The 20,670-nt window shown below is 42.5% G+C and overlaps 1 protein-coding gene across 2 annotated transcripts in view; it reads right to left on the bottom strand.

Annotated features, from left to right (window-relative positions):
* Positions 1-888: 888 nt before the first annotated feature.
* LOC139366321 (polycomb group RING finger protein 3-like) overlaps positions 889-20,670 on the bottom strand; it is a 39,750-nt gene continuing 19,968 nt past the window's right edge. Inside the window, exons 5-10 of one of the 2 annotated variants that reach the window (XM_071103678.1) lie at positions 17,636-17,691; positions 17,172-17,279; positions 12,037-12,125; positions 9,206-9,343; positions 7,413-7,493; positions 889-6,057 (exon numbers count right to left, since the gene is read on the bottom strand). In XM_071103678.1, the coding sequence (XP_070959779.1) occupies positions 6,010-6,057; positions 7,413-7,493; positions 9,206-9,343; positions 12,037-12,125; positions 17,172-17,279; positions 17,636-17,691 (520 nt within the window). In that variant the 3' untranslated portion in view covers positions 889-6,009. The remainder of the gene's footprint in view (positions 6,058-7,412; positions 7,494-9,205; positions 9,344-12,036; positions 12,126-17,171; positions 17,280-17,635; positions 17,692-20,670) is intronic. The other variant, XM_071103679.1, reaches the window with a different exon arrangement.

A 20,670-nucleotide genomic window follows, 5' to 3' on the forward strand; every position in this document is an offset into this window, starting at 1 on the left:
CCCCTTGGTATTTTTACCCAGAGTTCACCAGGACTGACACTGAACACAGATTTACATCCAGCACATCGTTTTGCACATCTCTTCTGTCACCACCACATAGAACTTAAAGCTTCCTTCACCGATGTGCTATTTTTTATATTGGGTTTGGACACATTACATAATATATACTCAATGTATCTATTATACATTGAGTCATACACAATACATTCCATAAGTTGTGAAGAAGGGGATGAGGATAGGCTGATTGCGGAAGTTGCTTATGGCAACCAGTTACTGTTGGTGGTGAACAATTGCATGACCATATGACAGGGCCAACAGAGATGTGAGAATACTAACTGCACACAGACGCTGTATTCACGTTAGCATTCTAACGCGATTGCGCATGAGGCAAGACAGCATCTCCTTCACATAATAACGGTGAAATGGATATTGTGCAAGAGACTCGTACACATTTGTTCTGTTCCGTTTAATTATTTTAGTCAGTAGTCATTAGCAGTCAAGTAAGGAAACACTCCCCAAAGCATCCCTTACCAATGGGGAAACACATAAGCCATATGCCCATCCTTAGAACACTAACACTTCCACTTGCAAAGAAGTGCTTTGTTTTTTCTTCAGCGGTTCATTAGATCCCAGCGGTTACAGTATGTCTAGATAAAATGGGCAGATGTGAAATGAGACGGGGCATAACAATGTTATTGGATCATTAACCAAGTCCACACTGGAAAGACTTGTCTGCAGACTCTGGATTCCCAAGTCTTGGGTGTGAGTGTGATTGGTGTCAGCATTTAGTACAGACCTCTAAAACCGTAGTATTTATTTGGATGGATGGACATCCCTGTGAGCAATCTCTTAGAGATCAGACAGAGCAAAGACACTCACGGCGTTACAGACACTTTTAAAGGCATTTATTGATGAAATACACACTAGTTTTCAACAAAAAAAAGCGTCCTTAGTATAGTGTGTAGGAAATTCCAGCCCAGTTCTCTACCCAAAACTCCTTTAATGTAGCAATGGAAACCAGTTTATTACATGTGCAATAAAGAATCATAATTCAAAAAAAGAGGACAAGCACAAAAGACACCTGAATAAGTGCCTGTGTTTAACCCAGAAACACAACTGTGGAAATGTCTGTCACAGAGACAATGGCAAAACAAGAGAAACAAGACCAAAACTAAATCCAGCCGTTTCATATCCGGGTGCATTAGTGTAGTCTGAGATTCCTGGTCACCCCCAAGACCAGGAAGGCATTTTTGTGACCTGAGGAATTGACTGGAAAGCAAAAACAAAACAAAGTTAAATTGAGTTTTTACGCTGAAGCCTGGAACCATCTGAGAAACCTATATTGCGTATATAACCACATTGCCAGATTTACATTTGTTTTTCTTTTACCCAAAAAGGAGCACAGCTTGTATTGGTCGTTTACAGAGAGCATTGCGCAGAGGTGATCACTTAGAATAATACAAAAGAGGGAGGACAGTTACAAATTCATCATTTAAGCCGTACAATATTATGCATGAGTCTTGTGTGTTTTAAACAAACAAAAAGGTCAATCATGAACACGGGGAAGGATATCAAATCTCTTGACATTTTTCAAAAACAAATTAGCTACTGTAAGAGTCATAACTTTACAGTACAAATAAATAATAATTATAATACAAAATTCGGACAGATTTATATCGATGACGACCACATTTATGGCTCATGAGGGCCTGCCACTGTGAGGGTTGGTAACTGTGGGCTTACTTCCCTACGCGCTGAGGGAAAATATGACTGTAACTCGTTAGTCTATATCGAACCAACATTTATCTGGCTAATTAACTCGCGTTGACATCCAGACCACATCCCGTTCCTCTTTCTCAGTCTAGGGTCCTAGCTGCAGGGGATAATTTGACGCCTTTGAAATGGACAATTGAAATGGAAATCTCATGTTGAAGTGAAAGCCCATTCCAGACAGTTGCCCCTCAATTGGCACCACCTGTGAGACTGTGATTCACTCCACTTAGGCATAGCACCGTCAAGAGCCAAGCTGCCTTTCTGAGTTAGTGCAGTGGTGCGGTGCCACCCTGGCCCGACAATCTGTATTTTTTGAGTGTTTCATCCAGACTAGCCGTCTGAGTGACCCCAGTCACACAGTACCTGGTCGCCTGGGTGATTACAGAGCTTTACAGGAGAGCTCAGGGGGCCAGAGTAAAAAAGAGCCATCACACTCAGAGTGAAGACTGTTATTACAGGAACAAGCACGGACATTTTGAGACCACCTGGAATACTTTGATGTCTATCCAGGGTATCCGGTCTAAAATGACTGCCACTGTTAAGACTTATCGCTCTTAAAAATAAATTATGTGTTAAAAGCCTCCTCAAGTAGCATGTCTAGTTCTGGTCTTCATAAGTGGCATTATGACAACTCAATTCGCTGGTAGTCAATAAGGCAATTAGACTATTTATCAGTTGCTTATAGCTCGCCCCAACCGCAGGGTGGATAATTCGGAGATAACAAGAGGTCAAATTAGAAAACAGGAGTTTATGAGTTGAGGCCGTGGTTTCCACACTGGCAACGGTTCAGTCTGGATGCAAACCCCGGTCTGCAGTGAACACTGTGGGGAAGCCTGTAAGCCTCTTAGCCTGGCTGTCAAGTGAAGCAGCACTGATGTCTCAATGTTGGGCTGATAAAAGCGTGAAGATCGATCCAATCCACCGCTTCGGAGGTGAAACCTGCCCCCACGTTACTCCACACACCTCTCAGGCATACTATTATGGTCTCCTGGGTATGAGTTAACTTTGGAAACATTCAAACAACAATACCTCTGCCGACTTTCCTGGCACTGAATGCACCCGACCAATGCCTAAAAACTGCTAGAAGTCATAAAAGTGTAGTGAGTGATAAAGAAAACCAACTGTGGAATGAGCTTTCTGTACCAATTACATAGAGAAGAATGAACAACTACAGCTAGGACTGGAATCCCCACGCTTTTAACTGAGGTTACTGTGGCTCGCATGAAAATACCCCAAAATAAATACACTCTCTCTCTCTCTGAAGCTGAATCATTTGGGTTTATAGCTACCCCAGCTTTTCTGTATTTTCAATAACACTCCTTCACGGTCCACAACTTTATTGACCATTCTCTCTGTTCCATTTCCAGAGCAAGCCTGGACCGTGGGGAAAAGCAAACAAACAAATCAACAAGAAAAAGCCAGCACATTTTTCCTCTGCACAGAGAGAGCGAGAGAGACAGTTGTGACAAGAAAAGACAGGGATCCGGCACGTAGGCACTAGGCAGGTCGTCACGAAGCCCGACTAGTGAGTGACTGAACTACTACTATCAGCACTCGGAATCCACTGCACTCATTTTAACCCTCTGAAGCTGATCTGCACAAGATTGAGTTAGAGAAAAGAGGTTAGCACCATACTCAGCTCCAAGAAGAGAGAAAAGAAACGCAAGCACCAGCCTTCATGGTGGCAAAGCCCCCAAAACAAGACCCCCTCGCCGCCCCCATTCTGTCCCAGAGATCACATCACAGGGTTCCTGAACAGTACTCACGTGCATACAAAACATGTTGAGAAAAGAAGATCTGAGTCTCATAACAACACCATGTAACATGCCTTTGTTCCAATTATACCCGTTCTTAAAGGAAAACTCAACCCAAAAACTCTGCAAAATGCATCACACGGGGGATGATTTATGTCATTTTTAAGTTACATATCTTGAAAACTTGAGTGCCGACAAGCAAAGCATTTTTGGGACTATATCAACAATGGACTAATGAAACAAACACCAAACGACGATATTGGGGTGGAATTTTCCTTTAAGAAGCCATAGATACTGCTGCGAAATAGTGACTACATCATTTTCCTCTGGTAGCTTTTTTTGCAATACGTAATGATTCCATGGCTATTTTGAGGGCGTACTGGCTTATATGCTCTTCAAACAAAGCTAATGTACATGTATGGGGCCTGTAACACAAAATGCATATGTCATTCACACTAGAGACAAGGGGTCAATAATGACAAATAATACATGATTAATACATGATTCGGATCTTGGATGGGGTAAGCTAAGGTCAAAGGCTGAAGGTAGTGATAAAAACAAGAAATGAGTCAGACAGAACTTATGCATATTGTGTTGCCATATGCATACCAAAAATATTCCACACTATAAGACATCACAACAAATACCAAGGTGACCTGTGTATAGTCAAAGTATGGGAAAAAAAAAACTTATATCAATATATTTATGCATTTACTGATGGGGGGGGGGGGACTGTTAACCAAATACAAATACATTTTGGTTAAGCTGGATTTCGTAGAGACCTGTATGAAAGTCTTTTTTTACATAGTATGCACCTGTAGAAATGTATTTGGACTGTGTACAAGACCGACAGCTTTCCTTGCATAAACACAAGGAGGGGAACGAACAATTATTGACAGAAATATTGACAGTGCAGTGAGGTAATGCTATGTGAGGTCTGAAATGTTATTTTAGGGTCCAGTTCAAGGAAAGGATATTTCAGTTGCACTGACGAAAAAGGTGGCCGTGACTATGAATTAAGACTGTTCCAGTCCCTCCGTGCCTTGGTTCCCGTAATACACAGTTAAGCCATTCAGCTCTGAAGTACTTTCTTCCCCAACTCTCATTAGATACACTCAAATAAGCACTCAAATTAGAGCCACCTCCCAAAGGTCAAAAAGTAGATTTTGATAATATCATATAAAAAAATGAATTTATTTCATATGCTCAAAAGAGTAATACTCTTCAATATCTGAGTGTGCTTCTTTAACATAATGAAGAAACTCGAAGTTCTTGTGATATTAATAACATCTCAATTTCATATTTGACTATCTGTTTCAAACAGCTCTCTATCTCAGGTCACATACTGCTGTGAAATAGATGATATCTCAGCGACTTTCATATAGCTCACCACGTGGAAATTACAAGGGGAAGTCAAGGGGTTTTTCAAGCCTTTGGCACTAAAGGTAGCGATGAGATAGGGACAGAAGAAGGGATGCCCTGCTGCGCTGTACATAAAGATCACCCAGTGGAATACATTCTACTAAGGAGTAGGACGCTAATGCTATCAGAAGCTGGCTGCTTTTGTAGACGGTCTCAAATTCATATATTGCTCATACGGCAACGCAACGTAATTTCAGACCCTTTTCTTCTTCTTTTTTTTACACGGCAGAAGATTTGATATATTTCTTTTGTTTCTCTCTCAGACAACTATCGGATGCCCTTCTATATACCGACAAGAAGTCTTCTCTGCATTAAAACTCTAACGTACCCTCCAATGCTACATTCGAGTAGCCCAACAATATAGCACTTCTGGAACTTTTCCTAACAGTCTAAAGTCTCTCTCCTACTCCTTTCAATCTCTCTCATAATGACATTTTTATGTACAATATTGTTATATAGAACATAAATTACTACACACTTGTTTTTGCCTATTCACAATCAACGTTCAGCAAACCCCCGAAGCAAATTAAAAATCAAATAAAAAAAATCAGAGGACAATTCAACAACTCAATAAACAGCTTAGAAACAGTCTTATCATGTAACTTTATATACTTTCTGTGCTCCCAAGACTCACTGACTTTAACCTGAAAAAGAAAACGAATGGTTAAAAATCCTCGTCCTCGTTTTTTATCAGTTAATGAATGTCCGAGGAGTGAAGTCTGTAGAAAACAAAAAAGACGGTAGAACGATCACCCGACATCTTGTTCATGTGTAAACAGAGCACCAGTAGTGTCTTGGTTCCATGTCTCTCACCTGTACAAAAGTATAAATATATGCTTTTTCTCTCTAATTTTTCACATATCTAGGACGTATAGTGGACAAAAAAAAGGTTGTTTTTGATCCAAACCCGCCAGTGGTGCCGTATCTGTGCTGGGGTTCTTTGTTTGCTGGCTTGTGTGTACTTTTGCTCTGGTGTGTTGGTGTTGGGGTTGATCGTCTCTGCATAAATAGTACGTTGCACAGTCCTGGGCCACTGGGCCAAAACAACCGTTCTGTCCGACTACAGCAAATCCATTTTGGGCCTGTAATGCAGCAGGAGGGGGGATTTCTGGAATACAAACAAAACAAATGACAGATAAAGACTGCCTGAAAACCATGCAGCTGGCATAATGTACTTCTAAACAAATGGATAGGCTACTACTTTGTTTCTATCCTTTCTTAGCCTCTAGTATATGTCACCTGGATTTAAAATGACCAGCTTGGATCGTAACATACACTTCACTTTATCTTGGGGTTTTATGTCATCGTAGCAAATCGTGAGAGAAAGGGTCTCAAAATAGTTTCCAGAGAACAAGCTATTTTCTTAACTGAGACCCCTGTGTGTAGTGATGGGAAAAGCGAGGCTTTCTCGGTCTTTGCGAGGCTTTCTCTGTCTTTGGGGCTTTCCCCAAATTGTGCCGGAAAACGGTTAATGACTCGGAGCTATTAACACGATGCACATTAGTGACATCACCTGGTTAGCAATGACAAAGCAGCATGTGACGTTCATATGGAAGTCTTTTCCAGAACATGAATCAAACCTCCGTGGCGCAGCGGTTAGTTGTGGGTGTTAACACCCTACACTTTTAGAGAAAAACTCAAATGGATCTTCTGCTGTCCCCATAGGAGAACCCTTTTGGGGTTCTACTGGAAACCAAGAAGGGTTATCCTATGGGGACAACCGAAGAACCATTTTGCAACCATTTTCCCTAAGAGTGTACAATCAGCTACCATTACAAGTTCGCACCTTCCATCATGCGTCCCTTTTTTGCTGTGAATCCCTTTTTATGCTGTCAAAAATTGTGAATATATGGCATTATTTCGGATGCTATAGACAGAAGCTTATTCTGCACTAAATAAAACAAATTTTTGAACAACAATGTGCAAAAAGCGTGGTGTCGCATAAAACAATGTGTAAATAATATGTCTTCGCTGGGGTTCGACCCCATTCCCTGTCGTCAGTGAGTGTTCTGGTCCCCGAGACCATGACTCTACATGCTGAGCTGTTCAGGTGACTCGACAAGAAGAAAATCCTAACTACATTGTGGGCCTAAGTACGGTGTCCAGTAGAGGTCGGTGTTTTAAAGCAACTTGGAATCAAAGATAGCACTGGAACCACAGCAAAATCTGTGGCATTTTGCAACACACGGTTTGAAAACCCACGTGATCAAACAAAGCTTCGGGTGCCATTGATCATGTGATAATGTTACTTTGAAACGGGCGTCGGTACATTGTGTCAGATCAGTAGTGCTTTGAAAACGGAATCGGAGCACCGGTGCTCCGGCATCAAATGTTCCATCACTACCTGTCTGCACAGCTTTTCAGCATGCATATCTGTGGATGATCTATGCAGAGTACATACATTCAACAGAACCTGAAAAGCAATATTAAAATGTCAGGAAACTTATATTAAGAAAGTATTACCTTAAATCTCCATCTCGTCACGACAACGAATTTCAAAGTGTGGTCCTTCCCCAAGATTTCCTCATTGCATAAAATGTCCAGCTGTGAATGGGAGATATAAGAACGCCACATGTATTACCATTTTACTGGAAGGAAAATCCCCTGCAGTGCATGCAGAGAATAAAGCCCTCTTAAGCTAGGGGTGTTTAATGCTGTGACAACAACCCGCATGACCAGAAACATGCTCTGCTTTGATAACAGTTCATACGTTGTCCTTCTGAATCGGCGTGTGTCTCCCATTGCCGTGGAATTCTAAAATGAACCCTCCAAACACCGCAGCTTTCCTTTTCCTCTCACTTTCACTCAGCGTCAAACCATCTCCGTTTCTTGGAGAGGAAAGAAAGATGGCACCGTATATTTGACGGTGGGCCCGTAGCACCTTGCGCATGGAGGGCTTTTGGAAAAGCACAAAAAGCGTATTTGTAGACAACACGAATCAAATGCCGCCTTGCCAATCCACTCCTCCTCCTTGGATTAAAGTTTGATAGTCTGTGAGGCGGCTGGCCGCATTTGCATTCGGCCAATCAATACTCTCCCTAACACAGACGCTGAGGGGCTAAGGGGAAAGGGAGAGAGGAGAGGAAGCCAGTGTGAAGCAGCACTGCCATAGCAGCACCTACTGGTAGCTGGCTGTTCCTTCTTTTTATGTTTTTTTTCTCCTTTTTGTCCCTAATTCCAAGGTATCCAATTGGTAGTTACAGTCTTGTCTCATCGCTGCAACTCCCATACGGACTCGGGAGAGACAAAGTTCGAGAGCCGTGCGTCCTCCGAAACACAACCCAACCAAGCCGCACTGCTTCTTGACACAATTGGTGCCAGTTTAAAACCGTCTTGCCACATCAAGACATACAGAAATAATAGACAGCGTGTATTCGAGTAGTGATTCAATTATTGATATTATCATAATATGAAAGAATGGACACAATATCCAAAGATGTGTTTGGGGGCTGGGAGACATGACAACAAGTTCGAAAACTTATAAGAAAAAATAAATGAATTATAAGACACATGGTGTGAATGACGCAACGCATTCAGCTCATGTGGGCTGCTGAAATATCAAGATGGATGCCACAATTATCTTACAGCTATACCAATATAACCCATGGGAAAGTGATGCGCTGTGCTTTGACACAGCGGGGGCTGTTGACGCACACTTCCGCTGTGTGTTTGCCGTTGAAAATAGATTTTGTTGGAACAATGACTCTTAATATTCAATAGACAACAATAGAGCAGCCGACAGCTGTATTGCGCTACGGACGCTGGTGATGGAAGCATATGTGGTGAACACCACCCACACACACTCACACACATCTTCATGACAGACAGATACCAAAGAGAAAAGGCTAATGGAACACCCAGGATCTCCCCCATACAGTTATGACAGGCAACTCACAACGACATGACAGAAAGCAAATTATATTACAAGAGCTTATTTCCCCCAGAACATATGGTGGATGGTAAACGCTTTGTGAAAAATAATGACAGCAGAGAGGCTTTGATAGTGTTTGTGATGGTGCATACTGATTCCCTGCCTTCAGAAGAACAAGAATGCCTTGTTAAAAGTGATCACCTTTCAGTTTAAAGTGCATGGGAAGGGCTTAAAGAGACAGCTAGTCAAAACCACATCTTTGGGCCTCCTTAAAAATAGGTCCTTTATCACTGAACAAATGTTACAGAGTCCAGGTCAGTATCAGCAGGTAAACCAGGAAAAATCCCCCCCCCCTCCCCCTTGCCATAAAGTGTGTTCGACGTACCTCATTAAACGATGTCAGGTTAAGCTTTTTGGCGATGAATTTCTTGAGGTGAAGGACCGTGGCTTGAGCCGAGCAGCGGATCCACTTGCGCTTCAGGTCGCGGAGCTTGCTGCTGTTGCACTCCAAACAGATGCTGACCTGCAGGAGGGAAGACAAACTACAAAATGACTGAGGTGGAACTTGAATTTTCCTTTCAGGCGTCTCAGTACAGTCATGAAGGCAGACCAGATGACTTATCTTAACTCTCCTGTGCTGAAAATACAGTGCATCAACCCCTTTCTGTCCTACGTTTAAAATACCATTCCACATGAGACTTGCCATCCAAATGGAATAGGTATCGTTCGTGGTGACTCTGTGCCATGTCATTGTCTCAGTACGCCAGGAGATGGAGAGTGGCACACTTTTGGAGCATGGCAAAACGAAGATGGAGCCGCAGGTGGCTTGGCAAGGCTGTGCCTGAAAGAGTCATGTTGCATTACCAGCAACAGGCCTCTTCCTCAGATTGCCATACAGGCACAGGCAAAGTGCCCTGGTAAAGTGGCTTTCTCGTGCCATTTTCAGGTGATTTCTTGGGATCCGGGGATGGAGTAATAGAAACAGGGTATTAACGCCACCATCTTTCTCCCTCAAACATCAAGAGATCCAGAAACAAATAAGGCTCTCCAGAGTTATGCTTTAACATGAAAATCATCTCAACTTGTAAATAAATACTCAGCAGCCATGTAACGTATCGAAAGAAAAGACTGTTGTAAAGTGTAGACTGTTGTAAAGTGTAAAGACTGCTGTAAAGTGTAAAGACGGCTGTAAAGTGTAAAGATCGCTGTAAAGTGTAAATGACTGGTTTTCAATGGAACAAGCAATGATGGAAACGTTATGATGCAAATGAAGGCTTCGCATTGAGAGAGTGGGAGACAGAGTTAATGGTAGTTCAGCAGCAGTCTTCGGGGCCATTACATTAGTGGAATCATTAGGGAACTGCCAAGCTGGTATGACTCGCAGCAAATTCACAGATATGACTGATGCAATAGCCCAGCATATTGAGTAAAGGAAGGACTTTGGAGCAGCAGAGCACACCTTTTCTCTCTTCTTTTGAGCTGTGTAATGAACAGCAGACGACATCAAACGTTTAAGGAGAAAACGTGAAATGACTTTATAGATTCAATGACTAGAGATTTAAATATTTTACATTTCAGTCAGTAGTTATGTCCATATTCAGCAGCCCAAAATCACCATCTTGGAGTTAGATAGCATGGTGTCAGTCATTATAGTTTTTCTAAAAAAATATTTTTTGATCACATAACAGATCAGAGTCCTTGTATCTTTTTTTATCGGGAGCTCATTTCCCTTGAAAAGAACTGACACCAAATACACTCTCTCCATTGTCTGGAAATCCTGGATGTGCAAATTCAATTGTTTGTGCCTCGGCCAGATGTGAGCCGACATGGCTCTGATGCTCTGGTTCTTCTTCCTTTCAGTTTCAGTATTGTGCTGCTCTCATTAGCCTGCCTTGGCTTCCCTTCACACCCCAAGGTCAACCTTTAGAAGGTCAGCCAGCAGACATGGCGGGAGAAGTCCAAACCCAGCCATGCATGGCCCTCTCCTGTTGTTATTACTACTACCAACTAGGGTTGAGCTGCTGTTGTAAAACCTCACTTAAAAGAAAAGGTAGTTATCGTCCTCTCTGTCCTCTTTTCTTCTGTTCTCTTTTCTGTTATCAACCCTTTCTGTACGACCTCTCTCCTCTCTGTCCTCTTTCCTTCTGTTCTCTTTTCTGTTATCAACCCTTTCTGTACGACCTCTCTCCTCTCTGTCCTCTTTCCTTCTGTTCTCTTTTCTGTTATCAACCCTTTCTGTACGACCTCCCTCCTCTGTGTCCTCTCTTTCACTCTCCATTAACCTAATCTCCTGTCTCTCATTCCTCTCTTCACCTCCTTCCTTCCATCCTCTCTTTTTCACTCACGCCGTCTTTTCCCTCTCCTCCACAATTTCATAGCAGACTCTCTCATCCACAGTGACTTATAGACCTTCTATCTACCCTCCAACTATTTGTTTTCTTTTATCTCTTTTTCACATCCTCCCCTCAACTTTCTCCATTTCACCCTCTCCATCTCTCCTGTGTCTCACCTGACACTTGACAGCAGTTCACCCCTCCCTGTATTCTATCCACAGAGCCTAGCTACAGCTGCCCTATTAGCTATTCTTTCCACACTCCATTCCTCTGCTGAATACCAAAAGAGCGGGACCTTGGACCCCTGGTTCAATCTCCCAGCCAAGCGTAGACGACGTGCCGCTTGGCTGGGTGTGGACGGGCATATTTTCAAAAACTGACATGTTGCTCATTGCTCTGTAGGGACAATGGCTAAATGGTAAACAGCCAATCTCCTAAAGCTATACAGTCGTGACGAGTGTGCGACGGCTCCTTTATTGAAATGACTGTTTGTGGATACGACGGCGACATGCAGCTACAATAAAAGCCCTCTATGCATTATTGATATCATGCACAGGGCTGAGAAGTTACCTGAATACAAATGACATCAAGATGGAATTCATGTAAAACCGTCGCCCATTTTGAATGGGTTATCTGTATGTGTGTCATGCTGGGTTGTCTACTTGTAGATTTACGACTCAAAACAACCATAGGCCTAGCATGTTGTGAACTGATAATTACAAAAGATTACCTATTACCCAGGGAATGTTGATTAGATTACACTTTACATTACGAGGCTCGTAATTTCATGCCATCCAGACATAGGAAATGAAAGATGAGCTTGGAGATGACTCCTTCCTGTCCTGCAGGAAATGAAGGGGGCATGTGGTGGAAGGGCACCTACCTGCTCGTCGCTGCGGTGATAATCGTTATCCTCCTCCGGTTTCTCCTCCGCCGTTTCCTTTTTGTCTGTGTTCTCTGTTTTCACCTCGCCTGTTGTCAACCAATGAGGGAAGTAACAGTTAGTGGTAATAGAGACTATTAAGCCAAAGTTCTTTCGTTTCTATTAAATTCATCATTTGGATGTTTCAACAAATTAACAAATGTAACTTCATCAAGCCATTGCGTTCTACAAAATGACCACAGACAGTTACGAGTGACCGACACTCAGAATCTGTGTTACCTTTAATCTTGTGGACAAGACATAATTGACTTTCATGCCTGCTCTCTTTGTTGGCTAAACACAAGCAACGCTCATTTGATGCCAGAAAACAGGGTATGCTTCATTCTAATTAACTAAACGGCCTGTATTCAACTGTAGTCTCCATTCATGCAGAAGCACATTTATTAGACAATTACGTGGCCCAAAGTGTCAAGCAGTTTACTTGACTTATCCACCGTCGAAGCATATCCCTCCGTTACAGGACACCTATTAATCAAGGCAAACCGATTCATTCATTCACTAATTTGCCATTGTGCCAGGGGAGGGGAGCTAACATCAGACCTTTCTTTGGTTTAAATCGGCCTCAGGGAACCATTTGACCCTCTCCTCAAAAAGATGGAAGGAGATGGAGAGTTGGAGCTGGAGAAAGGTTATTAGAGAGTAAGGGCTGATGGTCACTGGCAAGAGGAGGAGAGAAAAGAGTCTTCTCCACACACCGGGGTCCCTACTATGAGACAAACACACACACACACACCAGGGTAGCTAAACTGGGGAACATAGTCTTAGAGCGGTGAGGCCGGCTCTTGTTCAACAAAACATACTATTGTTGGCTCCAGCGATTTGGGTCACTGTGATGGGAAACACCTTGGTAGAAAGGGCCATGACAATCTCCCAATCGGAGTCAATTGAGTCAGTTCCGTGACGGCAAAATGAGGGACGTTATCTGAGCTCAGTTGATTAGGTAGCCCCTTGTTTGTGGACAGCCATTTTCTCCCTCTCTCTGATTGGCAATGGAACTGGGGCCCATCTTCTATTGTTCTCCCTTTGCTCTTCACAGCCCATCCCAAAGGGGATTGGCGGTAAGGCTTGAGATAATCTCAAGTGTAAACAGAGTGATTGCCGTTCAAGTGAGGGAAAATTGGATACGATTCACCTTCAGCCAATCTGAAAATAACTCAATGACACTAAGTATAAGGTGGACATTGTTTCCATTTTGGGAATAATTCTATAATAATTCTATTCACAGGCGATTGGACAGTGCTCTGATTGTAAACACTGATATTATCGAGTCTTAAAGACAATAAACTAGTGGGCTATATGAATCCTACATGTGACAGAGAAACTGGTGGGCTAATCTGAGTACTACATATCACAGAGAAACTGGTGGGCTAATCTGAGTACTACATGTCACAGAGAAACTGGTGGGCTAATCTGAGTACTACATGTCACAGAGAAACTTTTGGGCTAATCTGAGTACTACATATCACAGAGAAACTGGTGGGCTAATCTGAGTACTACATATCACAGAGAAACTGGTGGGCTAATCTGAGTACTACATATCACAGAGAAACTGGTGGGCTAATCTGAGTACTACATGTCACAGAGAAACTGGTGGGCTAATCTGAGTACTACATGTCACAGAGAAACTGGTGGGCTAATCTGAGTACTACATGTCACAGAGAAACTTTTGGGCTAATCTGAGTACTACATATCACAGAGAAACTGGTGGGCTAATCTGAGTACGACATGTCACAGAGAAACTGGTGGGCTAATCTGAGTACTACATGTCACAGAGAAACTAGTTGGCTAATCTGAGTACGACATGTCACAGAGAAACTAGTGGGCTAATCTGAGTACGACATGTCATAGAGAAATTGGTGGGCTAATCTGAGTACTACATGTCATAGAGAAACTGGTGGGCTAATCTGAGTACTACATGTCACAGTAAAACTAGTGGGCTAATCTGAGTACGACATGTCACAGAAAAACTGGTGGGCTAATCTGAGTACTACATGTCACAGAGAAACTAGTGGGCTAATCTGAGTACGACATGTCACAGAGAAACTGGTGGGCTAATCTGAGTACTACATGTCCCAGAGAAACTGGTGGGCTAATCTGAGTACTACATGTCACAGAGAAACTGGTGGGCTAATCTGAGTACAACATGTCACAGAGAAACTGGTGGGCTAATCTGAGTACTACATGTCCCAGAGAAACTGGTGGGCTAATCTGAGTACTACATGTCACAGAGAAACTGGTGGGCTAATCTAAGTACAACATGTCACAGAGAAACTGGTGGGCTAATCTGAGTACTACATGTCCCAGATAAACTGGTGGGCTAATCTGAGTACTACATATCACAGAGAAACTGGTGGGCTAATCTGAGTACAACATGTCACAGAGGAACTGGTGGGCTAATCTGAGTACTACATGTCCCAGAGAAACTGGTGGGCTAATCTGAGTACTACATGTCACAGAGAAACTGGTGGGCTAATCTGAGTACTACATGTCACAGAGAAACTGGTGGGCTAATCTGAGTACTACATGTCACAGAGAAACTAGTGGGCTAATCTGAGTACAACATGTCACAGAGAAACTGGTGGGCTAATCTGAGTACTACATGTCACAGAGAAACTGGTGGGCTAATCTGAGTACTACATGTCACAGAGAAACTAGTGGGCTAATCTGAGTACGACATGTCACAGAGAATGTATTTTTCTCAGTGAATTAGCTTTTATATAACTTGTTGACCATCTAAAAAACATACAGTGCCTTGCAAAAGTATTCGGCCCCCTTGAACTTTGCGACCTTTTGCCACATTTCAGGCTTCAAACATAAAGATATAAAACTGTATTTTCTTGTGAAGAATCAACAACAAGTGGGACACAATCATGAAGTGGAACGACATTTATTGGATATTTCAAACTTTTTTAACAAATCAAAAACTGAAAAATTGGGCGTGCAAAATTATTCAGCCCCTTTACTTTCAGTGCAGCAAACTCTCTCCAGAAGATCAGTGAGGATCTCTGAATGATCCAATGTTGACCTAAATGACTAATGATGATAAATACAATCCACCTGTGTGTAATCAAGTCTCCGTATAAATGCACCTGCACTGTGATAGTCTCAGAGGTCCGTTAAAAGCGCAGAGAGCATCATGAAGAACAAGGAACACACCAGGCAGGTCCGAGATACTGTTGTGAAGAAGTTTAAAGCCGGATTTGGATACAAAAAGATTTCCCAAGCTTTAAACATCCCAAGGAGCACTGTGCAAGCGATAATATTGAAATGGAAGGAGTATCAGACCACTGCAAATCTACCAAGACCTGGCCGTCCCTCTAAACTTTCAGCTCATACAAGGAGAAGACTGATCAGAGATGCAGCCAAGAGGCCCATGATCACTCTGGATGAACTGCAGAGATCTACAGCTGAGGTGGGAGACTCTGTCCATAGGACAACAATCAGTCGTATATTGCACAAATCTGGCCTTTATGGAGGGGTGGCAAGAAGAAAGCCATTTCTTAAAGATATCCATAAAAAGTGTTGTTTAAAGTTTGCCACAAGCCACCTGGGAGACACACCAAACATGTGGAAGAAGGTGCTCTGGTCAGATGAAACCAAAATTGAACTTTTTGGCAACAATGCAAAACGTTATGTTTGGCGTAAAAGCAACACAGCGCATCACCCTGAACACACCATCCCCACTGTCAAACATGGTGGTGGCAGCATCATGGTTTGGGTCTGCTTTTCTTCAGCAGGGACAGGGAAGATGGTTAAAATTGTTGGGAAGATGGATGGAGCCAAATACAGGACCATTCTGGAAGAAAACCTGATGGAGTCTGCAAAAGACCTGAGACTGGGACGGAGATTTGTCTTCCAACAAGACAATGATCCAAAACATAAAGCAAAATCTACAATGGAATGGTTCAATAATAAACATATCCAGGTGTTAGAATGGCCAAGTCAAAGTCCAGACCTGAATCCAATCAAGAATCTGTGGAAAGAACTGAAAACTGCTGTTCACAAATGCTCTCCATCCAACCTCACTGAGCTCGAGCTGTTTTGCAAGGAGGAATGGGAAAACAATTCCGTCTCTCGATGTGCAAAACTGATAGAGACATACCCCAAGCGACTTACAGCTGTAATCGCAGCAAAAGGTGGCGCTACAAAGTATTAACTTATGGGGGCTGAATAATTTTGCACGCCCAATTTTTCAGTTTTTGATTTGTTAAAAAAGTTTGAAATATCCAATAAATTTCGTTCCACTTCATGATTGTGTCCCACTTGTTGTTGATTCTTCACAAAAAAATACAGTTTTATATCTTTATGTTTGAAGCCTGAAATGTGGCAAAAGGTCGCAAAGTTCAAGGGGGCCGAATACTTTCGCAAGGCACTGTATTTGTCTTCACGGAGGATATTGTCGTAAAGAGTCGGCATGTGAAAGAGAAAGAGCGAGAGAGGAAGAAAGAAAGACGAAACGAGAGATAACAAGTAAGAGAAAGAGAACACAACAGTGAGAGAAATAGACAGACCAAAAATATGACAGTGAAAGCCTTTTTGAGCCCTTGAAGTGAAGGTGCCATTATAGATGCATCCATTAGCACGCTCATGTCATTACCCGCTTCGGGGTTTGGCTCTCAGGAAATCTGGGAGCAGGAGCTGCCGTCTGTCATTAGCCCACGAGCTCCACACTATCTCTGTTTTGCTGGGCAGTGAGTGCAGACAAGGGTTTAATTTCTGCTAGGATTCTGTCAATGTAAGTGTGTTAGCCATGGCTCAGCCCAACCTACAGCGACAGCGGGGGGTAGCACGAGAGCAGTTCCACTTCCATTTGAGCGTTAATTACAAGAAATCAGAAAGGTTATTAAGCAAGCGATTAGGTCTGCTCTGTGACGACCCTCTGGGCACGCGTTTACAAAAACCCTCAGTGTCGGGCTGGGATGGAATGCGGCCGTGCATTACAGCCACCGCCACTTTCTCACACTGATTGGGTTGGGCTGAATCAAGAAACAAGGTGATACTAAGTGGAGGAAAATAGAGGGCGGATATGATGAGATGTGTGTGCCTGGGTTGCGGCAAGGTGAGCTGGGCTGTACCATTGCGTTGAGGATCTAGATGTTTCATGCTGCACAGCTCTCCTTTGATGTCCCCGGGCACTTCCATTCCCAGCTTCTGATAGAAGTCTCTTTGTTTTTTTATCTCCGCTGCAGGAGTGGGGAGGAGGAAATGAGAGAGAGAGACACAAGGGAGAATTAAAGGCCTTGCTTTGGCTGAAGGTGCCTGTCACTATGGATTCTTTAAGTCTGATATGGAGCAGTATTTTTCCTCATTACAGTCCCTCAGATACGTCAGTGAATGCACATGTCAAATCCTTGATAGATATTCCAGGGCTATGTGCTTTGGGATGTTAGTTATTCAGTAACTCCGCCTCAATCTCACGGTACAAACAGATTGTAAGGAAACAGGGTTGAGAGATGTGTATGGGCAGAGAATAATAGTGAAAGTTTAATGTTATTGGTGAAGGGACAAGGAAGAAGATAAGCCAATATGAGATAATTACCCTCTTGTAACCCCGGCACCAACTTGTAGACAATGTCTTGCATTGTCCGGTCATGGCTAGAGGAAAAGAGATGAAATCTAGAAATGAGAAATCTAACAATTTATACTGACAGTTTAAGATATGTTATACCCTGCTTACTCGGTCTTGTTCGGAAGCTTTTATTTTACTGTAACTGACATTGACGAGACAGGTAAGATCATTCGATTTGTAAAAAGATGAAATACATAAATGCTGATCATACACACCTCCTAAATGTCAGCAGCATATGCTTGATGTGTGAACACCATTTACCATTAAACAGCGAGAGTGACAGCTAAACACAGCGCCTCAACCACTGCCCAGCACAGCAGTGACCATACTCTATTTCAACAGCTGAAAAGCATTGTGACTAACAGGACCCAGTGGGGTGTGTTGTGATGGCACGAGGACCCTGGAAATATATGTGGTGTTCCTGCCGTCTGGAGTGAAGGTCATTCCATCTATTTGCTGCTCAGGACCACAATTAGCTGATTCTCTCCCCAAGGCCGGCGAGAGCCGACCCCTTACCACGGCGGTAGCCAAACTTTGACTCGCCTAAACACATCAAGGTGCGACAACTTTTTGACAGAACCCTTGAATGCACAGGGGCGTGGGGGTGGATGGAGCTTCAATTACCTTTCACTTAAATATGCAATGTGCTCGATGATGACACATACCTTTCATTTTTGGGAGAATATGACGTATCAGGAATGTTATATATATATATATATATATACAGTACCAGTCAAAAGTGTGGACACACCAACTCATTCAAGGGTTTTTCCTTGGGTTTCTCCTTATTTGACTATTTTCTACATTGCAGAATAATAGTGAAGACATCTAAACTATGAAATAACACATATGGAATCATGTAGTAACCAAAAAAGTGTTAAAAAAATCTAAATATATTTTATATTTGAGATTCTTCAAAGTAGCCACCCTTCGCCTTGATGACAGCTTTGCACACTCTTGGCATTCTCTCAACCAGCTTCATGAGGTAGTCACCTGGAATGCATTTCAATTAACAGGTGTGCCTTGTTAAAAGTTCATTTGGGGGATTTCTTTCCTTCTTAACTCTTGATACTACCCATCCCGGGTCCGGGAGCGTAATCATCAACTGACACTAATTAGTATAACGCAACAGACATAAATATTACTAGAAAATATTCCTATTCATGAAATCACAAGTGAAATATATTGAAACACAGCTTAGCCTTTTGTTAATCACCCTGTCATCTCAGATTTTGAAAATATGCTTTACAGCCAAAGCTGTAAAAGCTGTGTAAGTTTATCGATCGCCTAGCATAGCATTATGACTAGCTAGCAGCAGGCAACCTGGTCACGAAAATCATAAAAGCAATCAAATTAAATCGTTTACCTTTGATGAGCTTCGGATGTTTTCACTCACGAGACTCCCAGTTAGATAGCAAATGTTCCATTTAGCTCCATAATATCGACAGAAACATGGCAAAAGTTGTTTATAATCAATCCTCAAGGTGTTTTTCAAATATCTATTCGATAATATATCAACCGGGACTGGTGGCTTCTTAGAGAGAGAAACAATGGCCGCATTTGTCCTTTACGCACCAAACACTCTGAGAGACTTCAGCTGACCACTGACGCAATGTTGACGTTTAGGCTCATTTTTCAAAATAAAAGCCTGAAACTATGTATTGTGACACTAGACACATTAGGGAAGCCATAGAATAAGGAATCTGGTTGATATCTCATTCACTGCTCAATAGGGACGCATAGGAACGCAGAGCTTTCTAAATAAGAGTCCCTTCCTGATTGGATTTTTCTCAGGCTTTCGCCTGCAATAACAGTTCTGTTATACGCACAGACAATATTTTTACAGTTTTGGAAACTTTAGAGTGTTTTCTATCCTAAGCTGTCAATTATATGCATATTCTAGCATCTTGTCCTGACAAAATAGCCATTTACTTTGGGGACGTAATTTTTCCAAAAATGAAAATAGTGCCCCCTAGATTCAAGAGGTTAATGCGGTTGAGCCAAGCAGTTGTGTTGAGACAAGGTAGGGGGAATATACAGAAGATAGCCCTATTTGGTAAAATACGAAGTCCATATTTTTGAAAGAACAGCTCAAATATGCAAAGAGAAACAACTGTCAATCATTAATTTAAGACATGAAGGTCAGTGAATGCAGAAAATTTCAAGAACATTGAAAGTTTCTTCAAGTGCAGTCGCAAAAATCATCAGGGGCTATGACGAAACTGGCTCTCATGAGGACCGCCACAGGAAAGAAAGACCCAGAGTTACCTCTGCTGCAGAAGATAAGTTCATTTGAGTTAACTGCAACTCAGAATGCAGCCCAAATAAATGCTTCACAGAGTTCAAGTAACAGACACATCTCAACATCAACTGTTCAGAGGAGACTTCGTGAATCAGGCCTTCATGGTCGAATTGCTGCAAAGAAACCACTACTAAAGGACACAAATAAGAAGAGACTTACTTGGGCCAAGAAACACGAGCAATGGACATTAGACTGGTGGAAATCTGTCCTTTGGTCTGATGAGTCCAACTTTGAGATTTTTGGTTCCAACCGCCATGTCTTTCTAAGACGCAGAGTAGCTGAACGGATGATCTCCGCATGTGTGGTTCCCACCATGAAGCATGGAAGAGGAGTTGTGATGGTGTGGGGGTGCTTTGCTGGTGACACTGTCAGTGATTTATTTAGAATTGAAGGCACACTTAACCAGCATGGCTACCACAGCATTCTGCAGCGATACACCATCCAATCTGGTTTGCACTTATCATTTGTTTTTCAACAGGACAATAACCCAAAACACACCTCCAGGCTGTGTAAGGGCTATTTGACCAAGGAGAGTGATGGAGTGCTACATCAGATGACCTGGCCTCCACAATCACCCAACCTCAACCCAATTGAGATGGTTTGGGATGAGTTGGACCGCAGAGTGTAGGAAAAGCAGCCAACAAGTACTCAGCATATGTGGGAACTCCTTCAAGACTGTTGGTAAAGCATTCCTCATGAAGCT

The sequence above is a fragment of the Oncorhynchus clarkii genome, chromosome 14 (assembly GCF_045791955.1).
Source record: "Oncorhynchus clarkii lewisi isolate Uvic-CL-2024 chromosome 14, UVic_Ocla_1.0, whole genome shotgun sequence".
Taxonomy (NCBI): domain Eukaryota; kingdom Metazoa; phylum Chordata; class Actinopteri; order Salmoniformes; family Salmonidae; genus Oncorhynchus; species Oncorhynchus clarkii.